The sequence below is a fragment of the Acomys minous genome (genome assembly GCF_964271855.1).
Source record: "Acomys minous genome assembly, chromosome: 1".
NCBI lineage: Eukaryota > Metazoa > Chordata > Mammalia > Rodentia > Muridae > Acomys > Acomys minous.
In genome coordinates, this window is record NC_140483.1 from 13,395,559 (window position 1) to 13,414,573 (window position 19,015).

Genomic DNA, 19,015 nt, shown 5'->3' on the forward strand with positions numbered 1-19,015 from the left:
TGGAGGTAGTTAAAAGACAGGAAGGGAGGGAGAAGAAGAAATTTCAAAAGTGGATAAAGAAAGTAGGTATTCAAAAGATAAGAGGAATCGCATGATTTATTTCAGATAAAACAGACTTTAAGTCAAAAAGCTAGAAAAGCAATCAAAAAGAGTAATCCTGTAGGATAAAAGGTCAGTTCAGCAAGGCTATAAAAAATAAGCATAAAGGTATTTGCGCCCAATATTGCTGTTCCTAAAACTGTAGCATAAAGACTGATAAACTTCAAGAGAGAGGCACACCACAACCCAGCAACAGTGGACCACTCTAACTTTCTACTTTCAGCAACTAGCAGAGATACCCAGGGGAAGCTAACTTCGCCTGCAATGTCAGATTTAAACCGCACCACGAACCAAAGGTCCCAGCAGACAGGCACAGACCACTTCCCACCCAGCAGCTGCAAAAGCGAGTTCTCCTTAACATCACACAGGAAGCTCTCTGTCTTACAGCTGGCCACAGACAAGTATCAGCAAAGTAAAACAAAAGGAACTGAAGCCATATCATGTATTATGCAACCATGGCAGCATCAAGTTAGAAGGTAGCTACAAGAAACACTTTGAATACTAAACAAACACAGGGAATGAAACGGGGTCCAGAAGGACCCCGGGGGGTGGGGTGGGGTGGGGTGGGGTGGGGTGGGAGTCAGCTCTCTTCTCCTTTGACTGGACCAAACGCAAATCCGTCAGGCTTGATTGCAAGCAACTCAGCTGCTGAACCATCTCATCGGCACAGAAGCTACAAAATGTAACGAGACAGATTATAATGGCTACATTGTATACCCGAAACTATGTAATTAGAGGGAAGGAAGGATGAGAAGAACTTTATATACACCCATCGCCAAAACCAGAGACTTCTGGGGCTGGAGAGATGACTCAGTGGCTAAGAGCACTTACTGCTCTTGCAGAGGACCTGGGTACCAGTCCTATCACCCACATGGTGGCTGACAGTGGTCTCTACCTCGCATTCCAGGGGATGTTACGTTCTCTTCTGGCTTCTGCAGGCACCAGGCATGCACATGGTACATAGACATACATGCATGCAAAATACTCAAACACATAATAAAAAAATTATTTAAAGAGAAGATTTCAGATAAATAACACACTGTCGTACCTCAAGGAATTAAACGAAAAAAACAAGAGTAACTGAAATTCCAACCTAGCAGTAAGAAAAAATATTAAATAAATACAGAACTAAGTAAAGATTAAAAATATAAATGATGAACAAAAGTTTTAAATCAGTATGTGTGCATGGTACATGTGTAATGATGGTGCATGTGTTCATGTGTGCACATTCATGTGAAAGCAGAAGACAGCCTTGGGCGTTGTCCACCTCTTTTGAGACAGGGTCTCTCATTGGCTGGAGCTCACTAAGTGGACTTGACTGACTGGCCAGTGAGTCCTGGGAACCTCCTGTCTCCACCTCTCCAGCAGAGGATTTTAAATGTGCGCCACCACGCCCAGATTTTTATGTGACTGACAAGGATCAAACCCAAGTCTTCAGTCTTACAAGGCAAACACTATAAAGAAAAAAAAAATCTTTAGCTAGATAAAGAAATTAGAAAAATCATATAAATAAAACTAGAGACCAAAAAAGAAGACATTATGATATATACCACAATGACAAGAAGGATCATTAGGTAAAATTATGAGCAGTAGCATGCCAACAAGTAAGAAAAACAGAAGACGTGAACAAATTTCTGAACATATACAACTTACCAAGGCTGACTAAGGGAAAATTAGATGCCTGAAGAAACACATAAAAACAAAGGATGAGATTGAATCAATAATAAAACATTTCCCATTAAAGAAAAGCCCAGGACCAGATGGTTCCACCACTGAATTAGCACTAATTATTTTCAAATTCTTTCTTAAAAACATCCAAATCCCTGTTTTTGGGGTCAGCAGTATATCAATATACAAACCACTACAAAAAAATGAAAAAATAAAGATCAGTACATTTGAGGATTATGGCTGCAAAAATCCTGAATAAAATACTAGCAAATGAAACCCAACAGCACATTCAAAAGATGGCTTCCCTGCCAGGCTTCGCCCCAGCAGTGTAGAACACTTTACAGCACAGAAAGCGGTGAACGTCCTCATACTAACAGAACAAGGGACAAGGCTGTCACCTCCACAGACAGAGAGAAAGCGTTTTCTTGGAGGAAATTCTATTGCTAAAAAAGACGGAAGCTCTAGAAGAAGACAGGAACACACATTTCAAACACTAGAAGAGATGCCAAGTTGTCGGAAGCAGAGGGTGTGTTAAGTCAAAGGCTGGTCAAGTAAGAAAACAGTAATATGTAGGCTCAGACTGCCAGGCTGTCTAGGAAAGAAAGCCTAGATTAGGAAATACGTAATGGGATGGGCTCAAAAGCATGAAACTGAAAGCCTCAAAATAGTGCTTTAGTGTGCACTAAAAAATACGTGTGTAGACCCACAAGCTTAATCTTCGCGATCACCTAGAAGTGCAATGCTTCACTTAGAACCTTGTACCAGAATTACCAAATAAAACCTTGACACTCCGAAAGAAAAAAAAAATAGTGCTTTGTTCAGTTCCATACGAATACACTCTACAATGTGAAACCCAAGCGTCTGTATAACTGAACAAGGCTGTTCCAAGGAGAACCACAGCGATTAAGATTCACTGATTTTCAGGCTGTAATAGAGCAAGTATGATCACACCTCTACTCTGAGTGGTTTTTGAGAGGAATTCTCATGATACTTCCTGCATTATTTATGGCCATGTTTTCCACATGCTTTATATGTGCTAAAACATAGTATGTAACCTGTGGTTGTTGCATCAAGGTAATTACATCCCCTAATGACATAGTAAAAGCAGTTATAAAGCTGTTTATAGTGAACTTCCTGAAATAACTTAAGGAAAAAAAAATCCCTCAAGTCAGGGCCAAGGCAAAGGGATCAATATCTTCAAAGTCTGGAAAGCTGGAAGGGACAGGGAGCGGGGAGGAGAAGAGGAGCAGGGAGCAGAGGAGCAGGTAGAGGCGGGAGGGGCATCCATCATAGGCTGGAAGGATGACCTGGCTGCCAGATGGAGGAAGCCAGTTTTTGTCAAGATAATTTTGACTCCATACTTACGGCAATGCCAACTGAACAGTGGCTTTGCTCATGCAATCACACATGCCTTAGGGAAGCATTGCGGAAACACCCTGAATGCAGTAAACACATATGAGCAGAACGGTTAAGTAAGCACCGTGGTGTAACAGCAAAACAGTGTCATCCCTGAAGAAGGGAACTCAGCACACAGCACCCCACTGCCATCTGTGCCTCCTTCCCCTCCCCTGGGAAAACTATGTCTGCAAGGGCTTTTATCCAGAAAATCCTATAACGTTCTCCATAGGGGCAGAGTATTTCAGAAAGAGCCAACCTATTTAAACCCACACTGATTTCACCTGCAAATAACCTGGCAGTGTTTCCCATGGTCTTGTTACCTCCAAAGCAAAGTGAGGCACTTTTGAAACTCTTATCTCAGGAAAAAGACAGTCTATGATTCGTTGAAAAGGTTGGACATCTTCAGGAAGAAACTTTGATAAACTCGCTTCTTGGATTGCCTCAATAATGATCAGGGATTCGTCTATTTCAGAGAGATTGTTTTTGTTGTCACTGTTGCCATTGAAGAAAACAAACACGAACAATTATAAGCCTGTTCTGTGGATATTCTGGCTAAATATCCAGCTCTTGAGCATTTTCTTGTCTTTTCTTTTTATTATACTGTCTAAAAATGTTGTGATTATGATAGAGTTGCATCATTTCTGAACTTCCCTTTCCTTGTTACAAACCATCCCATGTTCTTTGCTTGCTAAATTAAAGAGGAGCTTTGGGAAATTCCCCTAAGGAATACAAGGGAGGAAACCACTTGTGTAGGCAGGAAAAATTACATCTCCCCAAAGATATATTCTTTTGTTTAAATTCTCAGAATCACTGAATACTCTTCAACATGGCAAAGGAATGAGGTTTTTTTGGTGGCAAAAAAATGCTGTTATTCTTTGTTTTCATTTTGGCAAGATTTTAAGGTGATACTCAAAGCCTTTAAGGAATAAAAGAATGTTTGATTAGCTTTACTTTTTCTTCATTAAAATGCTTTTGTTGTGTATGTTACATATACATGTAACTGTGTTTCACAAGAAACGTTTACATGAGCATATAATGCACATATAATTTACTATAGCAGATATATACACATATTTACATGTACCATATAATATACTTTGAGATTATCCATTTCATGTCCCTTCTCCCATCCCAATTAGTCCCCTTTACTCTTCTACACAGTTCTGCATCTACTTTTATATTATATATGCAAACATAATTTTGTGTGTCTGTATGAAGCCTAGGAACTACAAATTAAAGAAAATTATAGGATATTTATCTTTCTGAGATTGGATTAACTTGCTTGATTTGACTTGAATTGTGCTTTTATTTCTCAGGGGAGTTTATCCTAGACCACTCAGGTCTGAATGCAAGCACTGTTGCACGTCGCATGAGTTGCAAATACTGTCTGCTCTAGTTTGTTATGTTTTCAAATCCACAGAAGTAATTTCTAACTTGTCCTTATAGAATCGGGGCCTTTAAGTCGTTTGAGATAAGTAGATCCTTATCTATTATAAATATCTTCTTTTATCGGTTCTAGAATTTTTTTTTTACGTGTATGGATGTTTTGCCTGCATGTGTGTTTGTGTGAGTGTGTCAGATTCCACAGAACTGCAATTACTGACAGTTGCGAGTCACCTTCTGGGAACCGAACCCAGGTCCTCTGGAAGAGCAGCCAGTTCTCTTACCCACTAAGCCATCCTTCCAGCCCCTTGGAGTCTAGATTTTGAGTTTTAGTTTTAAAAGTCATATGAGGCCTGTGATGGTCAACGTCGACTGTCAATTTGATGGAATTTAGAGTGACTGTGGAGACAAGCCTGTGCTTATGTCTGCAAAGTTCTAGACGGGGTTAACTCTGCTAGGAAGACCCACCCTAACTGTGGGTGACGCCATTCCTTGGGGTTCTGAATGGGATTAAAAAGGAGATGGGAAGCTGAGCTTCCTCAGTGCAGACACACGTGCTCCTGCTGCCATGATGGATCCTGAGTCAACCCAAACCCTCTCTTCTTGGGCAGGCATGTTGCCATAGCAGCGAGCAAATCACTAACAGAAGGCCTTAGGTGAACCCCAGCACGGGAGAAGAATCTGCTGTACCCCAAGAATATCAAAGACAGTTTCTCCTTCGGATGGTTTTATGTTTGAAGTTCGTTTACATTTAAGTTCCTTGATTATTTTAGAGTTTGTCTTGGTAAATGGTGCAGCACCTGATCTTTCTGCAGGTAGTGGCTCGTTTCCTTCCTAAGGTACCAAAGTCAGTGGATGTTCAAGTCCCTTACATAAAATGCTGTGTTTGTATATAGTCTACACAATCCTCCCATGAACTTTGAATCATCTCTAAATTACTCACAGTGCCTAATGTGACATTGATACTGTGTGACTAGCAATGTTCCATTAATTACAGACAACTACAAGAAGTCCGCGCCTGTTTTATGCGGGTACATTTTACATTTCTCACAAAGTTACTTCTCTTCTAGAAGGGTCTTTACTTCTCTGCATGTTTTATTATGCATAAGTAATGTGCCTTTTAAAGAATAAGCTCTACCGAGATTGGGAGCCCATGGCCTGGTGCTAATTCAAGCCCCTGCCATTCTGTCTCACTGCAGAGCTCTGATGGCCTCCTGTATTAGCTTGCCCTCCTTATTTAACACTAAATCCAAAATTCAACTGACCATTTATACTCTTGTTTCTTCTTATCTGTCATTATTAAAACTGTCTTCAAGGTCCTCATGCCAAAATCATAATGCTCCTAAAAGACAGCATTCAATATTTGAGTTACTAACAGTTCTCAAGGAAAAATAGAACCAGTTAAAACAATTACATGCATACGTACCTTAGTAACCATCCATCCTTTCTGACGGTCTTTCTTCTTTTTGCATTTTTTGAGGCAGGGTCTCTCTGTGTAGCCATGGCTGTCCTGGAACTCACTCTGTAGACCAGGCTGGCCTTGAACCCACAGAAATCCACTTGCCTCTGCCTTCTAAGTGCTAGGATTAAATGCACGCACTACCACCACTACTGGGCTTATAATCATCTAATCTAGAAAAGGAGCTATCTGTACAAATCCAGAAAGCTCAATTCTGCCTCTACTGCCCTTATTTCTTTTCTAAGTTGGTACCCCTGAAGGTCCTTTGCCTTATGTTTTTGTCCTCCATTTTCCCTTTCCCCAGAGTTTTTCTATGTCACCCAGCCTGGTCTTGAACTCTTGAGCTCAGTGTTGTCATTGTTTCAGCCTCTCCAGTACTGAGGACTTCAGGCCACACTACTCAGGAGCAGCATTAACAGTCATATAGCATCTGTGTTAAACTGTCTAAGAACTGGGAAGAGGAAGTGGGAGACCTAATATTAGAGAAAGGATGACTTTGGGGAAGAACTGGTTTAGCTGCCCAAACCTTTTGGGTTCGAAAAAAATATCCAAATCCCAGAACGATTCTCAGAATGGTGTGGGATTTGAATCTGCAGCATTAGTAGCTGAGCTCCCAAGCGCAGTGTTCTGTGGTGCACTGACATACAGCATCAGACCAAGGATAAAGCCTGGTATTAGAGTTTTTACAAGTCCTCCCAATTCCTGAGATGTAAAAAGAGCCGGAGGACCCTGATCTGGAGACTGACATCATGAGCAGAGAGAGCAGATGTGATCTGAAATAACCTGGATGCCATCACCTTTTCTAGACCTGGGACCATGGACGCATAGCTGCTTTGAAGACAGACGTTCCCATTTCCTGGTGGGGCTGGTCCTGCTGATTCGTGCCCAATAGCAGAAACATCTGTGAGTCACAGCTATGTATTTGGAGAGAGGCAGTTCCTCACCTGTTTTGAGAGCTGCTTGTCAGCTAAGTCGTAAATGCTAACTAGCTTTCCAGACAGCAATCTTGCATATTTGAAACCAAATGAAAATAGAATTGCTTCAGTGATTATTTTATAGTAGGGCACCATCATCGCCACTGAGCGAAACAGAGACTTTAAGTTACCCGGGAGCTCGACTCGGCCTTTATGTCTAAGGAGGAAAAGGAAAACAGCAGCAATAATAATACAAATCCTTTTGTATTGGCAACTTTTCAAATTTCAAAATATATTCCTTTGCCCTCAAATAATTCTACTGGCTTTTTTTTTTTTTGCATGACCAGCATGTGAAAAGTAGTTTACGAGGTAGTTTTTACCTTTCCCCCCATGAGCAGGCTGGTCTGTCAGACTTCCTGTGTGTTATCACACGGCTCACCTCAGCCCAGCCCCTTCTGATTCCTTGGGCCAACGCAGCACTTGCTCAGATATCTGGTGAACCTAGTCTTAGGTCAGAGACTTAATGTAACATCACCCATGTGGACAGGGCACAGATGATATATCTGAGTTTGTAGGGGCTGTGCAAGCTCCACAGGATGGAATCCAGACTTGCCACCATTATGAGGGCTGAGAGGCAAGAACCTGTGGCTGGACAGGTGACAGACCTGGCAGAGCCTATCACGATTACCCTGCACACTATTAATCTGGCTCCTCAGGACTTATCCTTGTAGATTAGAGCATTACAACCCTCAGCAGAGAAGTTTCTATATCATTGGTGGTGATGGACACAGAGACTCACAACTGGCCAAGCTGCAGAGAATGAGAGACTGCAGAGCCTCAGCCACCGGGTGACGTCACACCCCCAGGGCCAAGGCTCGGGGATCGCTGTGGAAGAGCAGGGTGCTCAGCCACCAGTGGATGTCACACCCCCACGCTGAGGCTCATGGGTCACCATAGGAGAGTTGGGGGCATAATCACTACCAGCAGTGGTAGTAGGCGACTACTAAGAAGCAATGTTTTATAGCAAGCTCATAAGATAAAAGACAAAAGCCTTCTTTTAAACTGATTTTTTTTTTCAGATAAGGATCACACAGAAAGTCAGTGGAATTATTTTTTTTGGGAAAGTATATGGTTTCAAGTTTGGAAAACTTGACAGGGCAGTTGAACATACAAATTCCCAATGCTTGTAACAGCACCAATGTCTAAAACCTGTTTAAGATCAAACCAAACAAAAACCCCATCATGGACAGGCAAGGTGGGCTCTGGTCTTGCGCCTGTAGGGGAGGTATTGGCAACTGACGGCTGCTGGGGAGGAGAGTTGGCTCCTGGTGAGTTGGCTTATGCGTCTGTGGATGGCCACACACCCAAGAGTATATATAGGTGGCAGGAATTAGATTTGATTTTCTTAAAACCAGGACACAAAGTTACGTGGACATAGAATGAGGGGTGGATCTGGGAGGAGTCAGGATGAGGGAGGTGAATGTAATCAAAGTACAAATAGGAAAATCTCAAAGATTTAGTTTTAAAAAGAGTCTGGGGGCTCAGAGGTTAAGAGCAGTGGCTGTTCTTTAGAAGGTCCTGAGTTCACTTTCCAGCACCCACTTGGTGCCTCACAACCATCTATAATGAGGTCTGGTGCCCTCTTCTGGTGTGTAGGCATACATGCAGGCAGAATACTATATAAATAATAAATAAATACATCTTAAAGGAAAATAATAAGAAAGAGTCTGGAGGGTGAACAACTGGTACATAATATTCCCACTCAGAGATAAGACTAAAGAGAAGGACGTTAGTCTGTGTACACTCCCATTAGAATCATTCGTCCTTACCCGGGATTGATGGTGATTAGCACTGCACATGACATATTCATACGCATTTCCTTACCGTCCAGTTGGAACCTAAAAGGCAGCAAGGCAGTCATCACTAAAACCACTCAAGACTATAGCGAGTCAGGGGATTTTCTTAAGGTGGTATTGCATTTAAATCCAAACAAAGCATACTCAAAACAACAACACTGAGAGAAGAGAGGAGGAAGAGGAGGAAGAGGAGGAAGAGGAAGAGGAGGAGGAGGAAGAGCAGGAGGAAGAGGCTTATTCTGAGCAGAAGTTGAGCTCTGCTGGGATTCAGGTCTATGTGATCTCATCTAAAGATGAGAGGGAAGCTTGTGGGACCAGTTGGTGGGAGGCACCCTCAGATGAGCTGAGTCACACAGGGAAGAGAGCCCAGGAAGACCTCACTTGATGAGGCTGGAAGACCGACCACAACAGTAGGCACAGGACAGAGCTCCTGCCTTGGGCCACGGCCCACTCTCAGCCCCCTTCCTCCAGTTAGGACACACTGGGACTCCAGGCTGGAGAGAAGACGGCTCAGCACAGGCTGCTCTTCCTGCAGACCCAGGTTTGGTTTCCAGCACCCCCTGGTGGCTCCTGGTGGCCTGCAACTTCAGCTTGAAGGTATTCAATGCCTCTGGTGCATAGATGCACACACAGGTGAAATACCCATGAAGTAATAATAAAATCTCAAAAACTAAAAAGAAATATTTGGGCTACTGTGCTCTGCCAAAACCATCAGTGTCCTGTCACCGGCAGCACTGGCAGGGACAACAGCCAGACTTTCTGGAGTGATGTCTTACTGAGGAGAGTAGTTAAAACTCGAGGGACAGAACAGCCAGGACAAAGCCAGGACAGAACCTGGGCACAATGTTTTGCAGAGGTTAATGCACAGAGGAGGACGGTAAAATGCAGGTTACTGTGTCTCCATCTTTATCCACAGCCTGTAAGCCCTGGTCACTTACAGGTAAAGCCACAAGTTAGCACCCATCAGCGTGAGTGAGACATGCTACATGACTAAAGATCCATCTGTGTCCCTAAAGCAAGACATGTAAGCTCCAGAATGCATCAGAAGAGAAAACTTGGATGTTATTAATAAATATCAGTAACTGTAACGTACATATGTTTTGTTGTGGTTTTTCAAAAACCACCTTCATTTAGGATAGTGAAACAGGAGGCTTAAGAGTATAGCCAGTATTTTTGTTCTTCAATAAGTATATAATTAAAGAAAACATATCCATGAAGAATTAAAGAAAATATCCTTAATTCTTGTTCATTTCAATATCCTAAGATGAAAGAGACTCTAAGAAAAAAACAGTAACTAGAGGATATTTCTGTCCAGATCTGGCGGCTCCTGGATTCTCCAAAGTGTGAAAGGAGGGTGAATACCTTTAAATTGGCATTAAAGTTGAGAACACACACACACACACACACACACACACACACACACACACACACACTTTCACATTGTTTGCAAGAGAAAACATTCAAGGCAACTGTCATTCATTTTGCTATGTGCTAAACAAAACAAACACAACTAAAGAGCCAGCACTTAGTTAAGAAAAGTGCTCAACACTGATTAAACGGCAAATGCGAATCAGATTATCACTGCAAAGGCATAACCTTGAACGGATACCTGACAGAATAGAGATCTTTTGCAGTCTTGATTGACAGGATCTGCGAGGTAATGACCGAGAGGACTTCTATATCTATTCTGTTGAATTCATCAAAACAGCACCAAGCTCCAGACTGTACCAACCCGTAGAATAACTTGCCCATTATCTTAAAAAGAAAAGAAAGGCATCGATTATAGACAGAAAAGAGGAGCTTTTCCGCCTGGGTAGGAAGTTGGGTGTGTTCTTCTTATCTCACCCAAAACAAGCAAGCCTCTCTCCGTAGGAAGTTTAGCAGTTGTTTGGACTCTGGAGGAGTTCACTGCTCTGTTTCTTTTGAAAGCTTAAAACGCAAATAGCACACTCCTGGGATCCAGGCCACTGGCAGGCGCCGCCAACAGCTAACTGCATAAAGCCGTTTAGGACTCAGTGCTGCACCCTAGTGGAGTCTTTATGACCATTCCGCAGCCAACGGGAGTCAAGTGTCAGACGGCAGATAGGTGCCTTTCTCTGGAGCAGGCAGACTCCTTTTATTTTATTTTATTTTTTAAAATATTTTTGAAATATTTTTTCCTTTATTAATTTATTCTTGTTACATCTCAATGGTTATCCCATCCCTTGTATCCTCCCATTCTTCCCTCCCTCCTCTTTTCCCCTTATTCCCCTCCCCTATGACTGTTCCTGAGGGGGATTACCTCCCCCTGTATATGCTCATAGAGTATCAAGTCTCTTCTTGGTAACCTGCTGTCCTTCCTCTGATTGCCACCAGGTCTCCCCGTCCAGGGGACATGGTCAAAGGTGAGGCACCAGAGTATGTGAGAAAGTCATATCCCACTCTCCACTCTACTGTGGAGAATATTCCACTCCTTGGAATATACCCAGAAGATGCTCCAGCACACAACAAGAAAATTTGCTCAACCATGTTCATAGCAGCCTTATTCATAATAGCCAGAACATGGAAACAGCCTAAGTGTCCTTCAGTAGAAGAATGGATAAAGAAACTGTGGTACATAGGCCGACTCCTTTGTGCTTTGGCTGGGGCTTCAGGTGAGGCAAAAGGCGGTGAAGAAGTGGCGGGTGGGTGGAGCGGGTACCACATGGCTCCCAGGAGCTCGTAAGCAGGTGTTACGGAAACACAGTGCAGCCTGTTAAAGGCCCTATTAGTGTCAACGATAAAAATGTAAAGATCTTATTGTAAGCACTCCTTCTGATGTTCATTTTCCTGTAGATAAGATGATGGAAGATGGGACAATTTGACTCCCTATTGGCACCTGCTGAACTCTTCCTTGCTGTCCCAGCTGTGTCTGCAGTGAAAGGACTCAGTCAACCCCACCCCAGATGTCTTGAGGACTGCATGGGTGCATTGAGAAAACTACAACACAACTGCAGCTGAATGGTACAGCTCCCGATGCTGCAGACTGGAGATGTTTAGAAGTTTGTGCCAGAGTTTTATTTTATTTTATGTCATCATAAGCCTTTGTGAACTCTAAAACTCTGTAACAGTTGCCACTGAGGGCATGGGGGAGACTTTCCCCTGACAGCCTAGCCCAGGAACTGCTCTGATGGATGCTGAAAAGTTGAGTACATGACTGGTCCAAACAAAAACCTCTATGGCTTTGACTGATGTCAGAGGCTACCCCTAAATATCTCTGCCAGGGGGATGCAGAAAATTAGACCTTGTCTTTAAGTTTTGGGGACTAATCAACATGTAAAACAAGCTGCAGAGTTGGGGGTGCTGCTTAGTTATAGAGCATTTGCTTACCATGGGTTCAGTATGAGAAAACAAAATCCCCAAGCTGCAGTGCTTGGAAACTTTGAGTTAAATTTCTAACAAACAGGGAACATCGCTTCAATAAAAATATTTCTAGATTGTTTTAAAGATGTCTTAGACAATTATCTTTATTAATTTAAAAATTGTTTTTGGTGTTACCATTGTAGCCTCTTTGACTTTAATAATTACCTTTTCAGTAAAAAAATGTTCAAGGTAAGAACTTAAATTTGTATCATTAAAGACATACCCTCAACTATATATACATGCTTTTTGCATGTAAGATTTTGTTTAAAAAGAATTCCACTGTCATAAAAATTGAGAATTATTTCTTTAAGAAATTCAATTGAATCATTTAAAAGAAAAATGAACACATAACATTTTAATTTTCAACTAGGTTCTATGTTTCTATCTCCACTCATAAAAGAACTAATAGTACTTACAGTCTTATCAATACATATTTTGTATTTTTCTTAGTTTTTCATTTCTCAATGAATTACTTTACATGCACTTTTTAAAAGTATATATGCTAAGGCTTTACCTTATAATCCAGATCTTCAAAACAGTTGAAGACCACACAGTGTTTACCAAAGCTCTGGGAAACAAAAATGCTGTTTTAATATAGTTCTTGAGTGAAACCACAGAATGTTTAGACTACCAGAGTAAGAAAATCTATTAAGCAGTTGAGAAAAATCATAGCATTAAAAACTGAATTAGATACCAAGTCTAGAGACACACAGAACAATGCGGTATGCATGAGCATACCCTGCTGTAGGAGAATTGATTGATTTATAGAGCTGTAGCCATGACCTACACAGCCAACAACAACAATAAAAGCAAGAGGAAACAAAAAAACCAAATTTCACAGACCAGTATAGTAAACTTGCTCCCTGCCCCCCCCACCCCCCCCCCCACCCCAGCCTACAACACTATTAATCAGTTAGCTTATCTACACAGTAATGTTCCAGGCAAAGGCAAAGACAATTGGCATAGTGAGACCTCCAAGTCCTTTCCCATAGTAGGCGTTCAAAATTTAATGGATGGAGTGTATCACTTAATGAGTGTGCTGGTAAATACAAAGAACATTTTAATGGCAGGAACAGTGTAAATCTAAGAAATGACTGAAGTCTGTTACGACAGGAATTCTGGATACAGTAGCTACTTACTCTTGCTAGGTCTTTAACAGTCTCAGTTTTTCCTACGCCTGATGGCCCCGTGGTGCAGCCTCCCAGGTTGAGGTACAGCGCCGTAGAGAGAGTTAGCCAGCATCGTTCTGTGAGGGGAGTGATGACCAGCCTCGGGGCACAGCCCAAGTACTCATAGCCATAAACAAAACTGGTGTTTCCTTGAGATATGTAGCACAACTTTTGCTTTTCATTCCATTTATATAGCAAATGTCTGAAAACAATACTCACATATTATTTGAGCAAAAAAAATTTTTTTGCATATAGAAACATCATCATTTTAAAACAATTTAAACAGACCCATAATCCCCACACCCATGTTAAGAAGCAGTAATTAAAAAATCTCCCAACCAAAGAGAAAGCCCAGGACTGGAAAGATTCAGTGCAGAATTCCACCAGACCTTCAAAGAACTAATGCCAGTACTCCTAAATTATTCCACAAAGTAAAACTGAAGGAACATTTCTAAATTCTATTTATGGAAGCCACGATTGTCTTGATAGCAAAACCATACATAGATTAAATAATAAAGGAAACCATAGACTGATATCCTTTATGAACAAAGATGCAAAAATTCTAAAGGAAATACTTGCAAGCCAAATTCGAGAACACATCAAAAAGTGTTATCCACTGTGATCAAGCTGGCTTCATTCCAGAGACACAGGGACAGTACAGCATGCCTAAATCAATAAACGTAATCCATCAAATAAGCAGATAATAAGACGAAAGACGCATCATCACCTCATTAGATAAGAAGATTCTTTGTCAAAATCCAACATTTTTCATAATAAGAGCCTTAGAGAGACTAGGACTACAAAGGGCATACTTAAACAATATAAAGTCAAATAATATCAAGCCCTCAGCCACCATCTTCATAAAGGGAGAAAAAAAAAATCAAAGCATTTCCACTAGAATCAGGAACAAGACAACACTGCCCGCTCTCTCCACACCTGTTCTATATAGGGCTTAGCTAGGACAATAAGACAACAGAAGGTGTAGTGAGGTTTTTTTTTTTTTTAATGTTTTGTGACTATGTTTTTGTTTTAATCCCAGGTGTGGGATATGGGGCTGCTTCGGATTGTCCACAGCAGATGACTATGATTCGTCTCATGCTCTAGCAGTGGCGCGATTTTGCCAAGCGAGGGTAGTTTATGTTTGGAATTCTGAGGACTCTCGGGAGGTATACATAATGCTTAAGCCCAGAGTCGCTCTAGAGGGTGGCTGCTGCCGCCCCTGTTGCTGCTTTTGCTGTTTTCAGGATTGCTGTTTGCTGGTTAGAGATAACCTGATGAGGGAAATTAGACTCTGCCCAAGGAACTGGGCTCCCCTAGTCAGTAGGAAGCAGGCTAAAGAGACCTACATCTCCTTCCCCCTCTAACTTCCTTTCTTGCCTACCTAGTGTTGGGGGGTTGGAAGACATTGGGGTTGAGAAGGGTAGTAGATATAAAACCCCCCAGCAAAGTAGCCAAAAAGCCCAACTGCAGGAAGGAGAGCAAAGGGATACAAATAGGAAAGGAAGAAGTAAAAAACAACCAAACCAAACCAAGAAAGCGTATTTGTGGCTGATATGATTGTACACGTAGAATACCCTACAGATTCCAACAGGAAATGTCTACGGCTGACAAACACTTTCAGCGTAGCAGCTGGATACAAACTTAGCTCACCGCCCCTGTAGCCTTCCTATATGTAAATGACAAATGGACCAAGGAAGAAAACAGGGAAATGACACCTGTCACAGTAACATCAAAAATATCTTGGGATAACCCTGACCAAGCAAGCGAAAGACTTGTATAATAAAAACTTTAAGACACCGAAGAAGCTATCAAAGTTAGAGAGATCTTCCATGTTCCTAGATCTATCAACAGGATTAATATTGTAAAATGGCCACCCCACTACAAGCAATCCTCAAATATTCCTCAGGTTATTCTGCAAAATAGAAACTGAAGGAACATCTCCAAATCCTTTTTTTCCCCTGAAGCTACCATTACCCCAATTTTGTGAGTTAATTTTGTACCTTGTTACTTTGATGAAAGTTTTTTTTTTTTTTATCAGCTGAGGGTGGAGTCGTTAGGCCTTTTATGCATAAAATCATAAAAGAAACCTATAGACTCACATCAATCATAAAAATCCAACATAAGTCGTCACCTAAACTGAAAACAAACAAACAAACATCACCATCATCAACAACAACAGCAGCAAGCCAACCTTCAATTTCATCTGGAAATCCAAAATCCCAGGGCGGCTACAGCACTCCTGAAAAAATGTGAGAACTCTGGAGCATCGTCATCCCAGACTGCAGATTGTATTTGTAGCTGTAGTAATAAAAGCAGGATGATGTTGGCATAAAAACAGACTCGTTGACCAACGGGATAGACTTGCAAGACCCAGAGTAAGTCCACACACCTACAGACACTTGAGTTTTGACAAAGAAGCCAATTACCCACGGAAGAAAAGATAGCATTGTCAACAAACGGTGCTCAAACTGGAATGGCTGCCGTGTAGAATTAAAACAGACCCGCGTCCCTCACCCTGCACGATGGATCAAGGCCCGTTCCCTGTATCTGACAGAGCTGACAGTAAGGCATTAACCTGAGCTCATTGGTACAGGAAGGGACTTTCTGAATAGGACACTGGCAGCATTATGGACAACAGCTAATAAATAAGACCTCATGAAGCCAAAAGGCTTCTAGACAGCAAAGGACACCATTATTTGAGCAAAGCGGCAGCCTACAGAGTGGGAAAAAAAAGCTTTACCAGTTATCTATCTGGCAGAGAGTTAGTATCTAGACCATGAAAGGAATAAAACTGCACATCAAGAAAACAAAAAGCTCATTTAAAAATGGGATGTAAGACTAAACAGTGAGTTCTCAAAAGATGATGCACAAATGGCTGAGAAAGACTATAAAGTTCATCTTACCCCTGTCAGAATGGACAAGATTAATAACACAAATGACAGCAGAAGCTGGTGAGGGTGTGAGAAAAGAGCAACACTCACTCACTGCTGGTGGGGTGCGAACTCGTCGGTGCGAAATGGGGAAAATTCATCGCTGTATGCCACAGTTGAGCATATCCCCCAAAAGATTTTACATCTTACTTCAGACACACTTGCTCACCTCATTAGAGAAGTTTCTTCTTTGGGTAGATGTTAATTAACACAGAGACTCGTAAGTGGACGATGTATAGACAGTGAGATATGCTTTGGAGCACGCTGCCCTACATGGGATGTCCTTACCAAGTCCTCCCCTCAAGGATTGGATCGAGGCAGGAGAGGTAGAAAGACTGGAAGAGCCGAGGTGGTGGATGGCTCCAAAGAAACGGTGTCCTTCAGACACAGCAGGGCTGATGCACATATGAACTCACAGAGACTGTGACAGCATGCACAGGACCCGCACAGGATCAAACCAGACACAGCAGGGCTGATGCACATGTGAACTCACAGAGACTGTGGCAGCATGCGCAGGACCCGCACAGGATCAAACCAGACACAGCAGGGCTGATGCACATGTGAACTCACAGAGACTGTGGCAGCATGCGCAGGACCCGCACAGGATCAAACCAGACACAGCAGGGCTGATGCACATGTGAACCCACAGAGACTGTGGCAGCATGCGCAGGACCCGCACAGGATCAAACCAGACACAGCAGGGCTGATGCACAAGTGAACTCACAGAGACTGTGGCAGCATGCACAGGACCCACACAGGTTCAAACCAGACACAGCAGGGCTGATGCACATGTGAACCCACAGAGACTGTGGCAGCATGCACAGGACCCACACAGGTTCAAACCAGACACAGCAGGGTGATGCACATGGGAACCCACAGAGACTGTGGCAGCATGCACAGGACCCACACAGGATCAAACCAGACACAGCAGGGCTGATGCACATGTGAACTCACAGAGACTGTGGCAGCATGCACAGGACCCACACAGGATCAAACCAGACACAGCAGGGCTGATGCACATGTGAACTCACAGAGACTGTGGCAGCATGCGCAGATGCCCCCACCCCAACCAAGAAGCTTTCTCTAATGGAATTGCACTGAGTGTATCAACCGCGCTCCAGGGCAGGTTCTGTGCTCATGAGTAGTTGGCCAACACAAAATGAAGTCTATATTTTTGTGTGATTTTGTTTTGTTATTTTTGTCTTATTGGTTTTTTTGTTTGTTTGTTTTGCTTTTTGAGAGAGAGAGAGACAGAACATAGAGTTAGGTGGGTATCGAAGTGGGGAGGAACTGGGGGAAGGGATAGGATATGATTAAAATATATTACATAAAAATAATAAAGCAAACAAAGCAAAGTGCTAAAATAAATGGGAATATAAAATTTACCCTTGACTATATTAGATATTAGAAATCATAAGCTATAGCCTTATAATAATCTACTAATCCTTACATGTCTTTAACAGTTTAGAGGTGTGCTGCTTTTGAACCACAGATGAAAGCTGATACAATCAAGAATTACAAGAACCCAGCCACTGAGTCCCACCTTTGAGTGCTCGTCTTTCCTCATCACACTTCTAATTTACACTATGACGCAGTTGTTTGTGAATCCTTATTCATACCTCTAAATCCCTTGTGGAACAACAGGGCAGATTATAAAGAAGTTAAAAATCCCGAGTCAATATTCAAAATAAAACTTAAGATAAAAGCCATTTAAAACTGTTTGTATGCTGCCACCTTGCAGGTGCTCAGATGAGAGAACTCCTAACAGGCAAACCCCGAAGACCTTTTCATTTCACGTAGACTTGCCATCAGTCTTGCCCAGCAGAGGTGGTAGCTTTCTCTAGCCCTTCACGTTTTAATGATTGACTCCAAGCAAGAGGAGTTTCTGAGTTGGCAACTTAGCTAGAAATGTTGTTCTGTGTGATTCTTCTTCCTGTTCTGCTCCACATTGGTGGCACAGGAGAAAAAGAGGCACCGGGGGGGACCTTTCTGAAACCTGTCCCCAGGCTGAGTGCCAACAGACAAAACACACATTGCCACATGGAAGAACGCCGTAAATGCTGGAAGACAAGGCACAGAGAAACAGCGGAGCAGGGCAGAAGGACCGAGGAGGGAGGGGAGTGACCACAGTGCTTAGGAGAGCAAGATGCCCTTCAAGTCCAAACCAAGACGGACGGTGTCGGAAGCAGAGAACTAACAGTCTATATGCAAGACTGTATAGTGTAGTCAAGTTTGTAGCCACTTACTTCGTCCACTCGAAGTCCTCTGCGCTAGAGATGCTCTTTGCAAGCATGTCAGCCATGATGTCTTTGCAGTGAACCCAGATGATCAGCATTGCTGCTAGCATGCTTTTCAAGCGTGGGTTGTGAGCACTCTGTGTGACCAGCACTGCCATGCTGTCCAGACGACCCATTATACAGGCAAGGACTGCCTTTAGCTTTTCTCTTGAATTAGAACTCATAAAACCTTTCATACAGTCATTATAAAACATGATCTGGCTCTAAAAAAAATGGGAGAGAAATCTACATTAATAGAGGTATACAATTTTATTTTTAACTAGTATTTGTTTGCACACATTAAATATGTTATAGGTATATGAGGGTAATTAGTATGTAAAGGAAAGCACACGTGCATTTGAGCTGGAGACTACATATGGCAGATGCTTATGGCTTACTTATATTTTCTAAGTTTTTTAAAAAAGATTTATTTATTATGTATATAGTATGCATCAGATCACATTACAGATGGTTGTGAGCCA

General features: G+C 42.2%; 1 protein-coding gene across 6 annotated transcripts in view; it reads right to left on the reverse strand.

The window, feature by feature from the left end:
* Positions 1–19,015, reverse strand: part of DNAH14 (dynein axonemal heavy chain 14) — a 230,415-nt gene that overhangs the window by 141,516 nt on the left and 69,884 nt on the right. For all 6 annotated transcript variants that reach the window (XR_014781397.1, XR_014781398.1, XM_084793762.1 and 3 more), the window contains exons 28-35: positions 18,504–18,757; positions 13,298–13,529; positions 12,673–12,726; positions 10,387–10,532; positions 8,751–8,819; positions 6,952–7,138; positions 5,814–5,890; positions 3,486–3,657 (exon numbers count right to left, since the gene is read on the reverse strand). Coding sequence is in view for 4 of the 6 variants with exons in the window: in XM_084793762.1 (XP_084649888.1) it covers positions 3,486–3,657; positions 5,814–5,890; positions 6,952–7,138; positions 8,751–8,819; positions 10,387–10,532; positions 12,673–12,726; positions 13,298–13,529; positions 18,504–18,757 (1,191 nt within the window). In the remaining 2 variants the exon portion in view is untranslated. The remainder of the gene's footprint in view (positions 1–3,485; positions 3,658–5,813; positions 5,891–6,951; positions 7,139–8,750; positions 8,820–10,386; positions 10,533–12,672; positions 12,727–13,297; positions 13,530–18,503; positions 18,758–19,015) is intronic.